We start from the raw sequence: 18,614 nt of genomic DNA, 5'->3' as shown, positions 1-18,614 counted from the left end.
CAAAATTATATATCCATTGCAATTATGGTTTCTGTTAAAATTCTGAGACATTCCAGTATTTGTTCTGTAACATCTTGGAACTGTTTATGCAAATAATGTCGAAGACTGTGTAGTTCTGATTTCTTGTACCTATAAAACTTCTAAAGGAATTCTCTGAATGCCAATTCCAAACTGGACCAATTTAGTGTCTGACTTTAATTTTAGACTTACCTTTGTAAATGTAGATACTTTTATTTTCACATATGCCAATCCATATTGTCATTGAGCCCTTTGAAATGTAATAGCAGACTTTCTCCTTATTCCCAGGATCCACATGCACATGAACACACACACACACACACAGAGTAAAATCTCACACTCAGTTGGAACTTATGAATTTTGTCATAGATGGAGTGTCTTTGTTCTACTGTTATCAGGATACCATTTGATAAATACATTATTACAACAGGTTTTGAAAGCATTTAGAAATCTGTGAAATAACTAATACAATAATAACATATGATTCACAGCTACTTTTAAGGATATGGGATAAATTTAATCATTTTGACAATGTGCCTAAATGTTCTAAAATTGCATTCTTTTAAAATATCCTGCAGTTTGAGCTATTCTCATAACTAGTTCTTATTATTTGTTAGCTTCTAAGGACATATTTGCTCTTTACTACCATTATCTTCTGAAGTTGTGAATGCTTTTTCTTTTTTTTCTTCATGAAGTCCACATATTGATTATGAATTACATGTACACACACACACACACACACACACACACACCATGCCACATATTGGTGAACACAATCATATTACTTGGGATTGTGTCAAGATAGGTCAAATTTAAAACTGACCAAACTTGACAATATTTCCTTAGGAAGGGCTATAAATACGTTATATTTTGAGAAAAGTGACTGTCATATAAAATATACATTTGTTCCTTTCTTTCATTTTAAATACATTTTTATAAATTAAAAAATGGCCCATGAGATATACTGGCCAGAATTACTTTATCAAATCCTAATAATGTGTAAATTATATGTCCATAAACATTCAAAATATTGTAATTCTTTTGAATGCTATTTTCAACTACAAATGTGGTTGGGTAGGTTTTAATTATTTCTCTTTGAGGCTAGGGACTACCTTTTACTTCAAATCCATGTAATGCCCTCCAGACATTATGTTCACAAGCAAACAAACAATTAAGTGACCTTGCTAGAAACACATTCTAGCCTTTTCTTAGCCTTCACTGCTATTTGAACATGAAATTCTTAGAGCAGCAAAAATTTATTTTGCTGTCTCTATGTAGGAATTTGCAGAGAGAAAAAAAAATGAAAATTTCAGGCATAAAGAATTAGAGAATGAACTCTGGGCAAGACAATTCTGGAAAGCAATGTCTGATTGGAAGCTCTTGCTTTTCCAGACATGAGGCATCAATAATGCAGTCATTACATGTTTTGTTCATAAATGTGCTTCCTATCAATCTTTGTTAAATCAGGTTAAATATAAATGCTAATTTCCTGGATGTCTTCCAAAAATGTCATTGAGAGCTTACTAAAGAATTTATTTAAGGAGTCACACTTTGGAGTTCACAAATAGAGAGTGGCTATTTTAAAATTGTGTCTGTGAAAGTGAAAATGGCCCCAAAATGAATGAAAACATTTTGTTTGGTTATCTCTATCAGATCTAAGTGCATTATTGTTCTGGGAAATATCTTCATGTTTAATACTTTCTTTATATAGTGATCCAACATTGTCTTCAATGCACAATGAAACACCAAAATTTTAAGAAATAACTTAAATGTTCTGAATTGTCATTAATTTCTAAAATTTGATTTTATTGTATTTGTATAATCACATGGCTTTGCTAAATCTATGCTATTTAAATACAAACACACAAATTTCTAAAAAAAATGGTTCAGATATTCAATAAATTTGTTTTTTTTCCATTATATTTTTAGCTTCCATACCATCTACCTTAAAAAAAAATCATCCAGAGATAAGGAGAGAAAATTCCTGCCCAACATATTTAAATATTTGTGAATACAACAAAGACTATGTTTGAAAAAATGAGCAATGCCAATTTGCCATTCATTTAATAATAGACAGCCTATGGCAACCTCTGATATGTAGCCTATGTAATATGTTAAGTATTATTTCACTAAATAAATGACAATTATGGGTGTAATCTCCTCATAAGGGCTTCTAAAATTCATTCTGATAACTTTTATAACTGTTAAAAAATCCTTATTCATTGTGTGCATCAAAAACAAGGACAAATTTGATTATTTTAAGGTCCTCAAGTGACCAGCTTGTTTCTTATGTTATATGAATTTAAACTGCAATAAACTATGACATATTTTTCAGGGTGAGCAATTTACAGGAAGTGGCAAAACAGGGGTTACCAATTCCAGCCCACTGCCTGCTTCTGTAAATAAAGTTTTAATGGAACACAGCCATGCACGTAAGTAAGTCCATGCATTATTTGTGGCTGGTTTCATGCTACAGTGGTAGAGTTCTGAAGCTGTGATAATGATAATATTACTACAAACCCTAAAATATTTGGACAATACAGAAAAAATACCAACCCTCAACCTAAATGAATAACCAAAAATGGATCTATGTCAAATACACTGTTTTGAAAGTTACATTACTTAAAGCTATAATCCCAGTTCACAACAAAAGGACAAATACGTAAGTTAATTATACGTGCAATTATACACAATGTGAATTGGGTATTTTAGGAATAATTTTCCAAACATCATGAAGTCATAAAAACGCATTGTGATTTTCCTGTTCTGCATTAAATATATACATATATATATATATGTATATATATACATATATATATATACGTATATATATAGAGAGAGTTAAACCATTATATTTCAAAGTAACACATTTAAAAAATAATAACTATTTCTTCCTCAATTTACCTTTGAAACTAACATGAAGACATGCTAATATAAAGAAATGCTAACATAAAATGGTTCTTTAAACTAGTTCTGAATTGCTTGTTCCCTAAGCAACATAAATAGAAGGCAGGATATTTCATTCGTGTTGAAATGTTTGCTTTTAACTTTCCTACTCAGTGCTGTTCTTTTTTAATGCCTACATGCAAACTGTTTGGTTAATGAAGAAAAACATCTGAACTCTTTTGATGATGTTTATTTGGTATAAATAACACACTCAGAACCAAAATTAACTTACCATCATTTTGAGTGCATATTGGTTACAGCTTAGCAACAGCCTTTTCAGGATGTTGACATGGTATACAGAAGATGGACTGTTCAGTGCAATGATTTTATTTTATCAATAAAAGTGAGACTTTTAAATGCCTTTATTATAATTTCACTGCTGATATTGACTATCAATTTGTATCACATTATGCAATATCAATTTCAGAAACATCCGGAGCCTCACACACCTATTAGTATCTCAGAGCCAACTAGTCACGAACAGAGGAAGTAATACAATCGCTTTTGTTAATATTCTCATGCGACAGGCAGAGGCAGTCAATATTAGACCTGGTAAAACGCATCTAGCTCTAGGTGAAATCTGAGGGGAGATGCAGCAACAAGAAAGCAGCACCGACTGAGCATGCTCCTATTCAGGCAGAGACAGAAAGGGAGTGGACGTACTGTAGAAGCTGGCCATTACGTAGTTTTGGCAGCGATCACCAGTAAACTCATTTGGGCACCTGAGAGAAGAAACAAAAAACAATGGTAGAAAAAAACAGAGAAAAAGAGAAGAGGTGAATATATGCTAGAAAGAAGCTCCTTCTGTGTCTTTTGACTGAACTTGGTGAGTTCACCCTCAGGAACTGAATCTTCGTCCTAATCATGGCTTTCAGACTCCGGCATTTCCCTTAAATGGTTAAAATTTTGAACAAAACGTAGTTCTCAAGTTCGTATGACGAAAAGATCCCAGCATTTTAAGTGACTTCTTTCTTTCAAAGGGAGCCACTTAAAATTAAAATCTAATGTTTGATTCATCTCAGTTTTTTTATTTGATAGCTTTGGACAAAGATGTTGGGAGGAAGTATATTTTTTTTCATTGGCTTGCTGTCATCGATTGCCAACATCACAGACCATCCCAACTGACCACTGTTTTACATTTATGACTTTGGGACTTATGTGGAGAGAGAGAGCTAAATATCATAGTGAGTGGGTTTATGCCTTGAGTGGACAAACCATAATGAGAACAAAAGGAATCAGTTACAACTGAGCTGTAAAAGCACCAAGTGGTAGTGATTGTTGCTGTAGTTTGGGGGAGAAAACAAATTTCAGATTATTTTAACATACTTTCTTGGTTTTGGACTTTCATGGGCACATTCTCAGTACATCTTGCTCCAGTGAATCCAGGTTGGCACCTAGAGGGCAAAAATGTGATAAGCAATAGAACGCTAAAGACACTGAACTTTCAGACTGGCAATTTTTCCTCCTATGGAATATGGAGACTCCTAAAAACAACCTGGTACTGAACAACATAAAGAAAAGAAACAGCACAACATTGAGAAGACCACACCTCATGAAAACTGTGGGTCACCAATTTTGGTGGTTTGCTGCATTCTTCCAAAGATCAATTAACTGAAATTTAACTCAAGTGAAATTAAACTAGTTTAAGCTGAACAGGGTGGCAAGGAGGGACATGTCTCTTTTTCCTTCTGACTGTGAGCACTGATTTCTTTCCATGTTAAAGCACTGGCTTTGGTAACTGCTTCCTTCATGGCTCTGCCCATGTTTTTTCTTATCAAGGGATCTTGAGCTTTTGATGCTGTGCACACCCAGTTTTCCCATTATTTTATAGCTATTTTCTAAATTGTAAGATAAATGGTTACACAATAGGTGTTGAACAATTTTTATAATCTAACTTGATTCCTGATAAGAAAAACTTGTCAGTAATCACGGTTTTTAGAAAATATTACAAATTAATCTCATTTTTATTGTTACAAGACACATAGTAGGAGATTTTTATTACTATAAACTTCACTTAATTGTTCCAAATGAATATACCTTAAAATTTAGAAGTTTTTTTTCTACAAAAGTATTTAATAGATATCCTTCTTGCATTTAAGGTAAAACTATTTTGAAATTATATAAAATTTATATTTTATTCCACTAATACATTTACCTATCAAATTTCTAGGCTCTTGATATTAAACTGTTCTTAAGGCCATGCAATGGGGCTAGATTTAGATATGAGAGTCCTTTTATTTATTCTGTTTATGACTATTATTTTAGTATCCAAAGGATTTTAAATTGTATGCACTTTACCCAATATCATGCTCTAGTAAAAAAGCTGAATGAAGGATTCTATGAAGCAAATATACTTAAATATACTTACTGGTGGAAACAATCTTTATTTAAATGTTCAACACCCATAGTTATAATTTTTAATCATTCATCATAACCATCATGCAAAGCACCTAATATAATTTAGCTCTGAAAGCACATACGTAGTGATTTTTTTAATACAATCTCTTCTTTTCCAGAGTAAATGAGAATGAACACTATTATCTTGGCCTCAAAGAGAGATGAATAAAACTATTTAGTTTTACTAATACAGGCGTAATTTACTTTCCTGTCAAGCCAAACTCAATACTAAGAAAGTTACTACATAATTTGGTACATGTAAATATCGAGTAGCAGTGCCAGATTTTTTGCCCCATGAGAACTTGTGTAGTATAATTATGAAAACTAACAATAATACCCGTAAGAGTAAACAACAAACATTTTATAATGGTAGAACCCCTTTGAACTCTTTCAAACACTTATATATAAGTGAACTGATTATTCTCACTTAGAATAATTTTGCTGCAGAAAATAGAGAAGGAGCTACTTAGAGAACTATTTGAATAAGAACTAACACCTGTGAGGTAGGGTTATTTCTCATAAAGATGTCATCTTCCAAGCTTTAATAAGAATGTCTACACAGATAAATAAGAAAAATACAAGGAAAATTTTCCATATAACTTATTTGACAAATAATTTCTAAAGAAAATAGGGTTGTTTTGTTTGTGAACCAAGATTATAAATCCATATAGACATACTCTATACCTCAGTAGGCAATTCCATAATTAAGGATATAATCTCTAATAACCATTTCATCTTACCTGATTTCATTCTTCATAAAAATTTAAATTCTCATAATGAGCACACAATAATCTACTTGTTTTCTATAAAGAACATGGTGTTAAATATATGAATACTCTGTGTCTAAGCATGTGTGAGAGAGACAGAAAGACCAAGATAGAGATAGGAAGAGAGAGAGAGGTTATATTCATGTGGGGTGAGAAATATCCTTATTTAGCTGGATGTAGTGGCACATGCCTGTAATTCCAGCTACAAAGGAGTCTGAGGCAGGAAGATCCCATGTTCAAGGTTACACTTGGCAATTTAGTGAGACTCTGTCACCAAAAAAAGAAAAAAATAAATAAATCAGGGGTCTGGGTGTAGCTCAATGTTAGAGTGTTTGCCTAGCACGTATAAGTTCCTAAGCTCAATCCCCAGGAAGAAAAGAAAAAAGAAAAGAGAAAGAGAAAGGAAAAAAGAAGGAAAGGAAAAGAAAGATCCTTATTAAAGGATCATGAAATGAACAAATAGTCAAGGAATCATAAGTTCTTTAACAGAAGGAATACATTTACTAGGAAATCGTCACTTAGGCATCTTATATGATTAGAGAACATATGGCACTACATAAATGGGGTCAAAAATCTTACCCATCAATTCTCTGATTGTTATGAATGTATAACATGTTTGCTAGGAAATAAGCATCATGGGCGGGCAGTTGACCCCAGTATAAGATCATACAGATTATTTGATATAATAACACTAGAGCAACTTGAGGTATCAAAATTATTTTTTTAATTATCAGCTATATGTGAAACAGAACAATCCTTTTGCTCATGTTTATCTTCACTTAGAGGATAAATTTTTAAAAATTATTTCCTAGTGTTAGAAAGCCCTACGATTATTCAAAGTGTAGTCCATGAATAAATAGCATTAGCATCTCCTAGTAACTTGTTATTAGAAATGTAGAAACTCAGGTCAAAATCCAGAATTACCAGGTAGGATCCTTCATTTTATCAAAATTCCCAAGAGATCTGTATCTATTTTAAAATTTAAGTTATAAGGGACCCCAAATTGGGAAGATGGAAGCTAAGGCCCTCTATCCTGACACCACAGTATCTTGCTATTGGATATTTGGCTTTATTGGGCCTTATTTCCTCAGTGATAAAATGAAGGGATTTAACTAAGTGGTTATCAAAAATATATTTTACCATGGAGGTTCTGGGAATTGATGCTCATCTTAATAGAATCTCTGTTAGAAACCTCTGATATCATTTCCTCTCAGTGCATTACCAGTTAGGGACAAGAGAACTCAAGAACTTCTAAAAACCATTTTTGTGAGCTGGGGATATAGCTCAGTGGTACAGTGCTTGCCTAGCATCTACAAGCCCCACCTCCCCACACAAAATAGTTATATTTTTATAAAATGGGCTGTGAAGACAATCTCAGAGGTAAAACTAATTGGAAATACCCTGGCAATTCAAGTGGCCAGCAAGAGAAGTCATCATGTAACTTTCACTGACATCCAGAGTTATAGCCAAATCAGCTGGAAGGAAGTGGAAACTGGGATAGTTTGTGCATAAGCCAACTGCACTGACTGCACAGAAAGCATATGCAAATGAAAACTCATCTGATCTACAGCTTGGATGAAATTCTACAGAATTACTTCTAAAAGGACAGGGAGACTGTCTGACTTCTGCTGTATTTCTATTAGTGTTATATGTTAAGCATTCAATCTATCACTTTCCTGGAAGTTATGAACTTGGTAAATTTAATCTGAGTTTGAAAATATACTTTGGCATAAGTCTCAGCAAGTCTCAAGGATTTTATTTTGTAGAATTTGAAGATCTGAGTAAGAATCAAATACCTGCTTTAACTTCAGAAATATCTATCATTTGTTTCATTCATCAGATCAGAAGATGGAAATCTTTTTAAAATTGTAATATTTGCTTTAAATAATCTTTGTCCTACATTTGTTTTTAATGGAATGAAGATTTAGTTTGTTTAAACTCATAGGAAGCTCTTCCAAGTAACCATCCCCACTTCCATCTCTCCTCTCCCCACTTCCACATTCTGAGTGAAGTTTCCTTGTATGGGGCTCGCACTGCACCCTGACCTGGATTCCTTACACTGTATTTACCTGTGTTGTGCTTATCTGTTTGGGAAATCAATGATCACATTTTGACCATTTCATATCTCTAATGCCTACCTCAATGCCTGGCTCACCAAGAGCTTTCACAAGATGTTTGTTAAACTGAACCTAAGATCAGAATACAATTTCCAATAGAGAACTATACAAAAAGAAACTTATAAGTAAACAGATTTGCCAAGTACAGGTCTATCTTGAACATCTCTTTTATTTTTATAATTTATGATAGACTGTCCTCTGTGGACTCCCCTCAAAGTTTTTAAATTGCAAGTGTTCGAATCCCTGCAGACTTTCTTCCCAAAGTAAAACCTTTTAACTTTGTGTTTGTAAATTTGGAAAGAGTACATGGTTCTTTTAAGAGCAAGTTTATCATCTAAATTTAAATCTTGCTACTGAAACACAAGTTTACCTTAGATTTGATGAAGCAGTACAGTTTACTAACTTAAAGACTTCTGCTCAACACCAGTAAAATAAAAACTGGTGTTTTCAAAAAAATACATTTGCCTCAAAATGGCATATATTTTAATATTGTGTTTTCTCAGTCTTATGCAGTGCCAGATAAAATAATTTGACTTTTTAAAGTTCATATTAAGATAAACTAAACCTGAGGATTAGCCAAATTTAGTTAACACTAAATTATACATAGAGTCTATGTATAATATAGTATTAAGTATCCAGCTTTTGGATTCACAGCTTTACATTAGTTGTAAGGTACAGGGGTTTTCTTTAAGCCACTAAATGGTTCCTAATAATTAATTTCTCTACAACCCTTCAAACCATGACTATTTTAGGGGTACTACCAATTATATCTACTGGCTTAAGTAAATTGAAGAATATAATAACAATACATTACAAAAACAATTTTGATAATAAAACATACAATGAATAACCTGACAGATGAATAACCTGACATGCTTACTATGCAATTGATTATCTATAGATGCATTTGAGAATCAGCTCAGTGTCTGGTATACTTTTATATTCTAATTAATAAAATTATTTTAATTTATTTATTGGTGGAGACTCTAAATGTATTCAAGATATCACAGACTTCAAGAAACATCTGGTTACAGAGACTGGCTAATTTTATAAACCATTTATCACTTATGTTCACTTTATAAACCATTCTTAGATATCCTTTCTTTATTTTCTGGCATCCTTTTCATCAGGCCCTCCCTTGAGGAGGCAGGCAAAGGGAGACAGAGTCCACACCCTGTGTTCCCTCACCCTGTAATTATTGCTCTACGATGAAATATTTGGATGATTTAAAAAATACCCTGTCCAAAAAGAAGAGGCTTTTCCTCAATACTAGCTATGGCATTTCCTTCCACAATGTACAGAATCTGAAATTATTTATTTGGTGTCTATGTTTATAAACATCGAATGATAGAAATGTCAACAAATATGCAGTGAGGAGTCCTGGCTGGTTTGTGTTAGGTGTCATGGCCTTTTGCTGTCACTCTGTAAACTTCAGCTGGCAGTGTATACACCAGCTCAGAGTGCTGGTCTGTTTTTCTATAGTATCATATTGCAAACCCTGACTTTTCTCACTCCTCAGCCAGCTCGGCATTCTGGCCAGAACTCGCCCACTCACTGGCTGAGTAGCTGCATTGTAGATTATTCTTTTCCCAAATGTATTGTTACTATTAGTCTGCATTTTTCCAAGATGAATCTTATTCTGTTATCAAACATTAAGTGAAATTTCTTGAGGTTTGTATATGCTTTTCTAATTTGTGTTTTACACAAATGTTCTTTACAGTACCATCTGCAAAAGACATCCATGTCCTCAAGAGAATGCCCTCTTCAACATCATTAAAGAAAATATTAAATATAAATGTTACAATAATGTTTCCTTCAGATCTAACCTATACCTCCCCTTCACTGTTCAGCTGGTGTATCTCTTTCTTTTCCCTTTTTATTATGATCCTGGGACAAGTTTTCAATCCATGAGATAACAGGATACACATAGTGGCCCCCCTGGATTCATGTGTAAATATTGAGAGGGGAAAAAAAACCAACTAAGTTGTCCTCACTCTCATCAAATGTTGTATTTCAGTGTCTAGGACATACAATCCCAATAATGAGGGTGGCAGTGGTTATGTATGACCTCCTTCTTGTTTGAACCTTGGTGCCCTTCCTAAAACTCTGTTTGCACAGCTTGTTCTGAAATTCTTAGCTGCAGTCTGAAACCCTTGCCAATGTTTATTCGACATGACGTATCCTTACATTAGGGGTCAAACAATTTCATCGGATACGGGATCAATCCTCATCCTGTGCATCTCCACGTCACTGTGACACAGTGACATATTGGCTGCTAATGCATGGTCTGGTCTTCCTCTCTGGAGGATTCCCTTCCTTGTCTCATCAAACAGTTCAGAGATTCAGAGGAGATTTTTCATCCTATCTACCAGACTCATTTTATGATAAAGCATCTAAATATTTTCTTTGTACTTCAATAATTTACTACAAATATTTCAAAATGGTGCATTTTATTTCAAAGAGACAGTATGTGTTCCAAGGTGAGGACTGTGTATTTTTTCTCCTCCCACAGAGCCTCAGCTTCTGACTAGTTTAGCTTCCCATTATCTATTCCCTGAGTTCCCTAATTTCCTTCACAGCACTCAGCACATCAATAATTTATAATTAAATCAATTACTTGAAACATGATTGTTATGTGCAATAACCTATCGTCTCCATGAGACAGAGATCACATGGTTTTGTTCATTCCTTTTTCCTCAGCACAAGAACAGAGCTGACTCGTGGGAGCTCAATAAATCCATATGGCTGCCTTGCTGATTTTATGAGAAAAAAGGAAGAGAACTATTTAGAACATTTAGTCAGTGTACCTGATTTTAGACAAAACTGCATCTAAATTGGTTCCCACAGGAACAAAATGACTTTGTTCAATCTACCTTGGAGAATCAAAGTAAAAATGAGTTCACAAATACCTAGTAAGCACATAGCAGGATTATATATATATATGAGGGGCCAAAAGAAATCCGAAGACATGGTTGGCTGAAGAACTCAGTGTCCATATCCATGAGAGTCCTACCTCTTCCTCTCAAGCACTCAAGAACAGAGAAGTGCTACAGGCAAGTGTAACATCAACAGAAAAAAGAGCATTTCCAGGGTGAGAATTGGAATTTGCAGTACGCTCTGATCGACTGGAATAAATTCCAATCTAGTATGTGTCCCTTTTGTCTATTCTAAATCTCTCTTTTTACATCCATGATGAAGAGTCCAGGGGACACAATTATGAGTTTGATTAATTATATTAATACAGCTACTAATAAATATTATAGGTGTTACCATCATCATTATTATTATGATAGTATTTATAAAACTTAAACGTTAGCTACCATCTTTGACCTTCTCACCATATCTTATTTAGACCCAAATTTCTCCAGCCTGCATGGTTAACCATCTGCTATGTTCATGGTGCCACTCTCCTGCTCTAGAAGTTGCCATGCTTTCGTCTGAACTATCCCAAGGCCCAAAGTCCTCTGCCTGCCCTTCAGAGCTCGGAAATTGGCTCATCTTAGGTTTCATTTTTTTTTTTTTAAACTTGCTACAATGGAGCAAGTGGTCTAGATAGGCTTGTCACTGCATTTTGCTGAAAAGATTATTGCAACTCAATACCTGCCTGGTATTTAGAAATATCCCATAAACAATGATCATGTTTATAAAATTTTCTTATTCCCTTAATTATCAGCATTTTACCATCCATGATATGTTCACTGTCATTCCTTAATTTCTTTTAGCTATTTCATTTTCTTAAACAGACTAAGTTCCTAGAGACCACAGATAATGCCTTATATTTCTCTGTGTTTTCAAAAATGTGTGATGTATAGCTGATATATAAATAATTGTTAATTAATATTTCAGTTACTGAGTTTAATTCATAGCACATTATTGTGACTTAATCTCCTATAGTTATATGTTTTTTATAACTATGTCTCTTTTACTAATGTTTAATACAACATGGGCCTACATAGTTTCATAAATATTAATCAACAGAATCACAGAAGTCCATATTTGTAAGTACCTCCCATCTTTCCAAATAGAATTTGCTTGGTTTCCTGTTTTTGTTTTTCCTAGAAGGAAGCTAATGGTCAGAGATTTTAAATGATCTTGTCAACTGAAAAGTTACACAGCAAGCTTGTGGACTCACAAAAAATGAAACAAAACAAAAACAAAACCCAACTACCAGCATTAAATAAAATGAAAAAAAAAAATTTTCCAGTGCCAACAGAGACAATGTAATACTACCATTTACTTTTTATTATAAGAGAAAAAAAAAAAAAAACTTCTATTCCTAGTGTTAAAAGTACTTTAACGGAAATGAACTCATTTAATTTCACTGATTCCCTAGGAAAAAAATTGGAGAACCTATTAACTCTATCTATAAATAAAATATTGTCCAGAGAATTGATGTAAAAGGACTCAAGACATTTCACCAAAATTGGCGGTTAAAACTCTAATCCCTTCATGATGAAGCCCCATCTGTCCACTTGGACAATGTATCAGGTTTATACATACGGCCTGATAGAAAAATAATTTTCAGATTAAAAAAAATCACATTAACATCTTCCAAAATAGTTTCTACTGAAACTGTTCAGAAGGACAGATAAAAGAAGGAAAACAGAGGAAAATCTGGACCATTTCATGTTCAATGATCTTGTTTCTTTTAACTACATGACTACATACAGCATCAGAGGGTAAAAATTGGAATGAATCTTTCCTTCTCCTTGTATAATCTGGAATACTAACTATTTTTTCCCCTTGGGATAAAATTTAAATTTCTGTGCAGTGAAAATAAATATAAAAGATGAGAACCACACTGGAATCCCCACACAGTGCCCAGGGGAATGTCCAATGAACCAGCAAACCTCCCCTCAGAGAGGTGTTTAACTGTTATATGGTTAATCCATTTGGAACACCTTGTTCTAAACGGAGGGACAAAAGACATTTGCTGTAAAATCTTCTTCAACTCCCAAGAAGACAACAGTGGATTAGGTGACCAGAGAGACTACTTGGAAACTTCCATGCTTGCGGTGTTTCTGAGTCATCTCTTAAGTCAGAAATAAAGCTGACTTTGAATGACGTAGCTCATGCTTCAGCAATGTTTTGCTCTACACAGCTGGGCCATATGGAAACTATGAACTGGCTTCATAGACAGAACCATGATGAGCCAATGCAACATTTTTATGTTTTCTGTTTCTGTTCAAGTGGCCTCGTGAACAATATATTATCTCAAGACATGGTATGTTCTGTGACTTTGTTTAGATTCTGAGTAGTGATTACTTTTTAATGTTATAGATGCTTTTAATATAGAGACTTCTTAAAAATAAAAACACTTTCATTTAACAACAACCACAAAAGCCTGGACTATTTTGTATAGAAATATACTCTAATTCTTCTTCAAGGTACTGGTGTACTTTAACACACTAGTAAAGTCACGGTCCTTAGAGGAGTATGTGTGTCCGGGCGGGGGAGGGGGAATCTATCAAAATTATAGATGCCAAAGATTTTCTTTCCAAAAAAACACTGTAGTAATTTATAACACCTTCCTGAAATATTTTAAGTACAAGGCAACATTTTAAGAAAGAGAAAAAGAGAGAAAGGAAGCAAGAAATTTTCTGAGAATTTGAAGGCAAGCATGATCCACTGGACAATTAGTTTGGGGATGCAAAGTATTCATTCATGCTTTGCTGCTTTAATAATTATTAGACAACAAACAAATGGTTCACTCTAAGATTAAAAAAATACAGCAAGTACTTTTTTCTGGATTGGGCTTAAAATTTAATGAGAAACTGTGTGGGTGAAGAAAAATTACAGTGTTGGCACAATACCAAGATGGAATAAATGAACAGCACTTATGTGATTGCATGTTTTGTATAGGATGTGGGAGGGCTATAGAATAGCTGAAATTAATATGTGGAAAATAACTGCAGTGGTTCCTTGGAGGTATTCAAAAACTATCATATGTACTCACTCAGCTTGTAAATCTTTACAAAGGCTACGATGAAAAATGATCATATTTCATTATTATAATTAAAAATACAGTGGTCTCAGATGTGATTCTCAAGGAGTAAAATATAAGACATAGATAAATATGAGTACAGTTGTTTAAAAGGGGGAAGATTTAAGGAACTATGTTTTAAATATTTTTTTGAAGAGATATATTAAAAACAATTATACTGTATTACCAAAATTAGGAAATAAAACAAGGTTTGACCATGTAATAAATTAACTTCATACTTTACAGATTAATTTCCAGTTTCTGGTATTTTCTATTTTAATTTGAGAAAAAAAATTCGTTCATGCCAATTCACTATGATAAATATGGTTTGGTCATATTTGCACTGTATTCATGGTGAGTCAGTAGAAAAAATATGGAAACTGGAAAATTTCTATGCTGACATAGGCATAGAGAATTGAATAATGTTAATGTTCAAAAAGTGTCAAAAATTAATTTTTAAACAATAATCATACATAAATTTGTGAGATAACTTAGATGGAAAGGGAATCTTTTTCTCCTACATACTCTTCCATTTTTATCATGCTTTACAGATTTTATAAGACTTTACCTACAATTTTACTTTGGCTTATGACTATTATCTGTCTCTGTGAGAGAGACATCTAGTAATTGAGATTAGAATCTTACACTTCTAGCACTCTTGTATTCATCCTAACATGTTCTATTTGCTTTTGTAAATTGTCTGTCTTCATTGATAAAATCAGCTGTACAATCACCAGAATGTGTCCTCTCTTGGTACTGCTTCTACTCTTAAAAAAAAAAAAAAAAAAAAAAAACCAACAAACAACCAACTCTGGGGGCAAAAAAAATAACAGTTCTGGAAGATTCTTGTTCACAGCCACCAGTTCCCCTGGGACACATTAGAGAGATGACTATTTTGACAGCTCAGGGGACAGTAAAACATTTCTTACAAAACAGCATTTTTGTTTGGTATTAAATTTTGAAACAAATGTCTTTTCTGATGCACTTTATTACTAACAAATATAATTAAGCTTTCTTCAAATGAATACAATATTTGCATTGTAATAGTATAACAGGCCTTATTACCTATTTCCTATGCTTTTTTCCTTTATGCCAGCTGTTCTTTTTATGAGCTCAACTGCCTTACTAAAAGATTTGCTCTTCCTTGTCAACCTTTAAGTCACCTGCTAAAATTCTACAGCAAGAGACTGCTTTTATTTTTCCTTCTTTAGGACAAACATCATTACTCTTAGAACAATGTACACACTGCATGTTTGAATTATGAACTGCCTACAAAATGTGTTAGATGTTCTACACTACATTTTTTAAAGGAACTGCTTTTAAAACACTTTGCTTTGGGGACATAGCTATTGGTAAACAGCAAAATAAATATATTTTTCATCATATTAATAAAATAAGAAGCACATTTTACCAATATCAACTTATGAGTCCACATACTACATATAAAATACATATGAAGAGTAGACCTGAAATGCATGACCCAATAAACATAGGTATTTTAATAGGCCTTATTAATTTTTAATGTAAGATTTAATCGTTTAATGCACTGACAATATCTTTGTTTTATTCTTCCTGATAAGAAAGAATAAATTTGATCCTTCTTAATGGTGCATGTCATTGGAAGAAAGGGACAATCTAGACATATCCATAGATGACAGCAGTGCGTGAAAGAACACTGCCTGCTACACGTAGTGGTGCCACACACACTGAGCACATTTCTGAACACATGCAATGATTTTTTTCCCCACTATTAATACAGACCTAATGTTCATCTTTTTATAATTGTGGAACAAGATATTCCCAAGTTTGACAGATATGTTAATAAAGAACCTTCTGTACTTCTGCTTCCTTTAGTTGTCCTACTCATTTTGCAGGTGATCACTGGAGTAAGAGAGGAATATTATCTTACAGCTCCATTCATACATTGGATGTAGAAGTAGGTATCAAAGTTATAGCCCCCAGTGATATTTGCACATCTCATTGTAACAATGAGGAAAACCACAAAACCACGGGAAAAGCAACATGACAGATATGAAGGCCAAAGAAACCCAAAACCAAACACAAAAAAATAAAATTCTGCACACATTGAAAAAAAAGCAAAAAACAATTCTGGATATAACAGAAGAAATAACAAATGGTGTGACTGTTTCAAAAAACTCTACAAATAAAACAGCATTAATCAAAAGGATGCAACGAAATTAGAAAAAGAAGCAACAATCCACATCATGAGACATGGAATCATCCAGAATAAGAAGCTATGGATATGAGCCACAGAGATTGTTTCTTTTCTTACTTGCACAAGTATCTTGAGGGATTCGAAAGGTCTTTCACCATGAAGCACTCGCCTCCATTCACACAAAAAGTTTTCTCCTTCTCTGCACACTTGACAAGATGGCTGGTCCCGGTAGTAGATGTAGACGTGGCTGGATAAGAGATAAAGAGAGGAAAGGTTCACATCTGTTTCTGGCCCCTTCTAAGCAGCCTTTCACCTCAAATTCTCTTCAAAGGAACAGTACATATAAGATACAGTGGACTTCACTGGTTTCAGATTTGACAAAAAAACAGAGAAAGTAGTAAAGTGCTTTCTGGGTATAATTATACAAAGCAAAACGACAAATGTGTAATTACAAAGTTAATTGGATTCTAATTAAGTAGGAAAAGAGGATCAACAATTTTTACATATAGTATTATACCTTCTAAGGTAGTTAGAAAAGAGAAACTCTTGTGTTGCCAAGTAAAATTCATTTTCCAGGAAGACTCAGAGGCAAGGTATCAAGTTATGTCTATGAAGCTCAATCTTCTTACTGGAAATGAATTGGCAAAGTATTTATTTTGGAAACTATGCTTAATATATATATATATATATATATATATATATATATATATATACACTTTATGGGTGTTTTTGACAATGTATAGAAAAAAAAATAAGGTGGTTTGTGTGTTCCAAATGAAAAAAATATTAACTTAATATTATATATTAACATACAACTCTGAAGACATTCTCTTCATTATTTCTATTCTACTCTGAAAGTCTGCTTGATGTTTGATTGCCAATGCATTTTTTGCAGAAACAGAGACAGTATAAATATGTTTACAAATGTAAAAAAAAAGCACTACAAAAGTATCTTGAATTAGGAATACAGAAATAAGCCTTTAATTTTTGTCTTTAACATCTTCATGTGATAACTGCACATTTACTTCTTAAACTTCACAGTTACGTGGAAATGAAGCTGAAAAGGCTGCCTGCATCATTGAGGGGACACAGTAAATGAAGCTGGAAGGGCATTTTAGTATCAGGACTTCTCCCCACTTATATTGCTGGGAACTGGACACTGCTCAGCCTCAAACAGAAAAAGTCTAATTTCCATAGTGCTAAAGATTGATATTGTCAGATCAGAAGCAAAACCATCAACAAGCCACCAAAGACTATTTTTTCAAGAAAAAAAAAATTCACATTGAGACATTTTATTTTATCTCCTGGCTCATTCCTACACATTTTTAATGTCTCGCCTTCCTCACCAATTTCCGATTATATTTGCATGAGTTTCACATTCTCTTGTTTAGGTTTACTTGACCTGTCATATACTGACTTTCCATTTACTTCTGCTTTTCTTTTTCCATTTCCATCAGAAGTCCACATTTTATTGTGACATTTAACCTAATTTCTTGTGCCTTCTTGGTTTTTATTCTACTGTTCAGGATACTCAACATCTGATTAAATATTTAGTTTCTTAGTTACTCATAGGCTATCCTGTCTCTTTGTTTCCTGTGCTAGGAGCAATAGTAAAGGACAGTCAAAATAACTTGGACTGTGCTTCAAAGCCCTTCTACAAGCTTTGTATCCCGAGCCTGCACAGTTTCCCCATGTAGAACATAGGGGCAATGACAATCTCAGAGAATTTTTGACAGATTATAAGTAATCTAGGTAAAGGAATTGGCACAAAACTAGTATTCAGTGAATAATAGCAAGTATAAATGGGTAAGCAGAGATGAATTTTTATTTTGGCACTCAACAATCAAAAAAAAAAGCTTGACAATGGATATCTGGTGTTTCAAAGATGCATGATATTCTGATATTCTTGAAACATTACTACAAAAATAAAGAATTGGGACAATTTTATTTATTTATGCATTTATATGTGTGTATGTATGCATCAATTTATTTTATTATTTATTTACTGTTTGTGTAGAGCTAGGGTTTGAACCCACAACCTTATGCATGCTGGGCAACCACTCTATCACTGAGCTACATACATTCCAAGCCCAGGTCAATTTTTTAGTTACTCTAACAAAAAGAATGTTTCTTATGCTTTTCAATCTGAGTTTGTAAATGTCCTTTACAGGTCTACCAGCCAAACAAGGTATGAAGGACTGTGAGGAGAG

The 18,614-nt window shown here is 33.5% G+C and overlaps 1 protein-coding gene across 19 annotated transcripts in view; it reads right to left on the bottom strand.

The window, feature by feature from the left end:
* Positions 1-18,614, bottom strand: part of Nrg1 (neuregulin 1) — a 990,069-nt gene that overhangs the window by 20,088 nt on the left and 951,367 nt on the right. For 12 of the 19 annotated variants that reach the window (XM_048792711.1, XM_048792714.1, XM_048792716.1 and 9 more), the window contains 2 exons: positions 16,522-16,651; positions 3,628-3,686 (listed from right to left, as the gene is read on the bottom strand). In XM_048792711.1, the coding sequence (XP_048648668.1) occupies positions 3,628-3,686; positions 16,522-16,651 (189 nt within the window). Of the gene's footprint in view, positions 1-3,627; positions 3,687-4,290; positions 4,359-16,521; positions 16,652-18,614 lie in introns of those variants that run through there. The other 7 variants (XM_048792709.1, XM_048792719.1, XM_048792712.1 and 4 more) reach the window with 2 other exon arrangements.

This window comes from Marmota marmota, unplaced genomic scaffold (assembly GCF_001458135.2).
Source record: "Marmota marmota marmota unplaced genomic scaffold, marMar, whole genome shotgun sequence".
NCBI classification, from domain to species: Eukaryota; Metazoa; Chordata; class Mammalia; order Rodentia; family Sciuridae; genus Marmota; species Marmota marmota.
The sequence above is the reverse complement of the archived record's forward strand: the minus strand, read 5'-3'. Positions and strand labels throughout refer to the sequence as shown.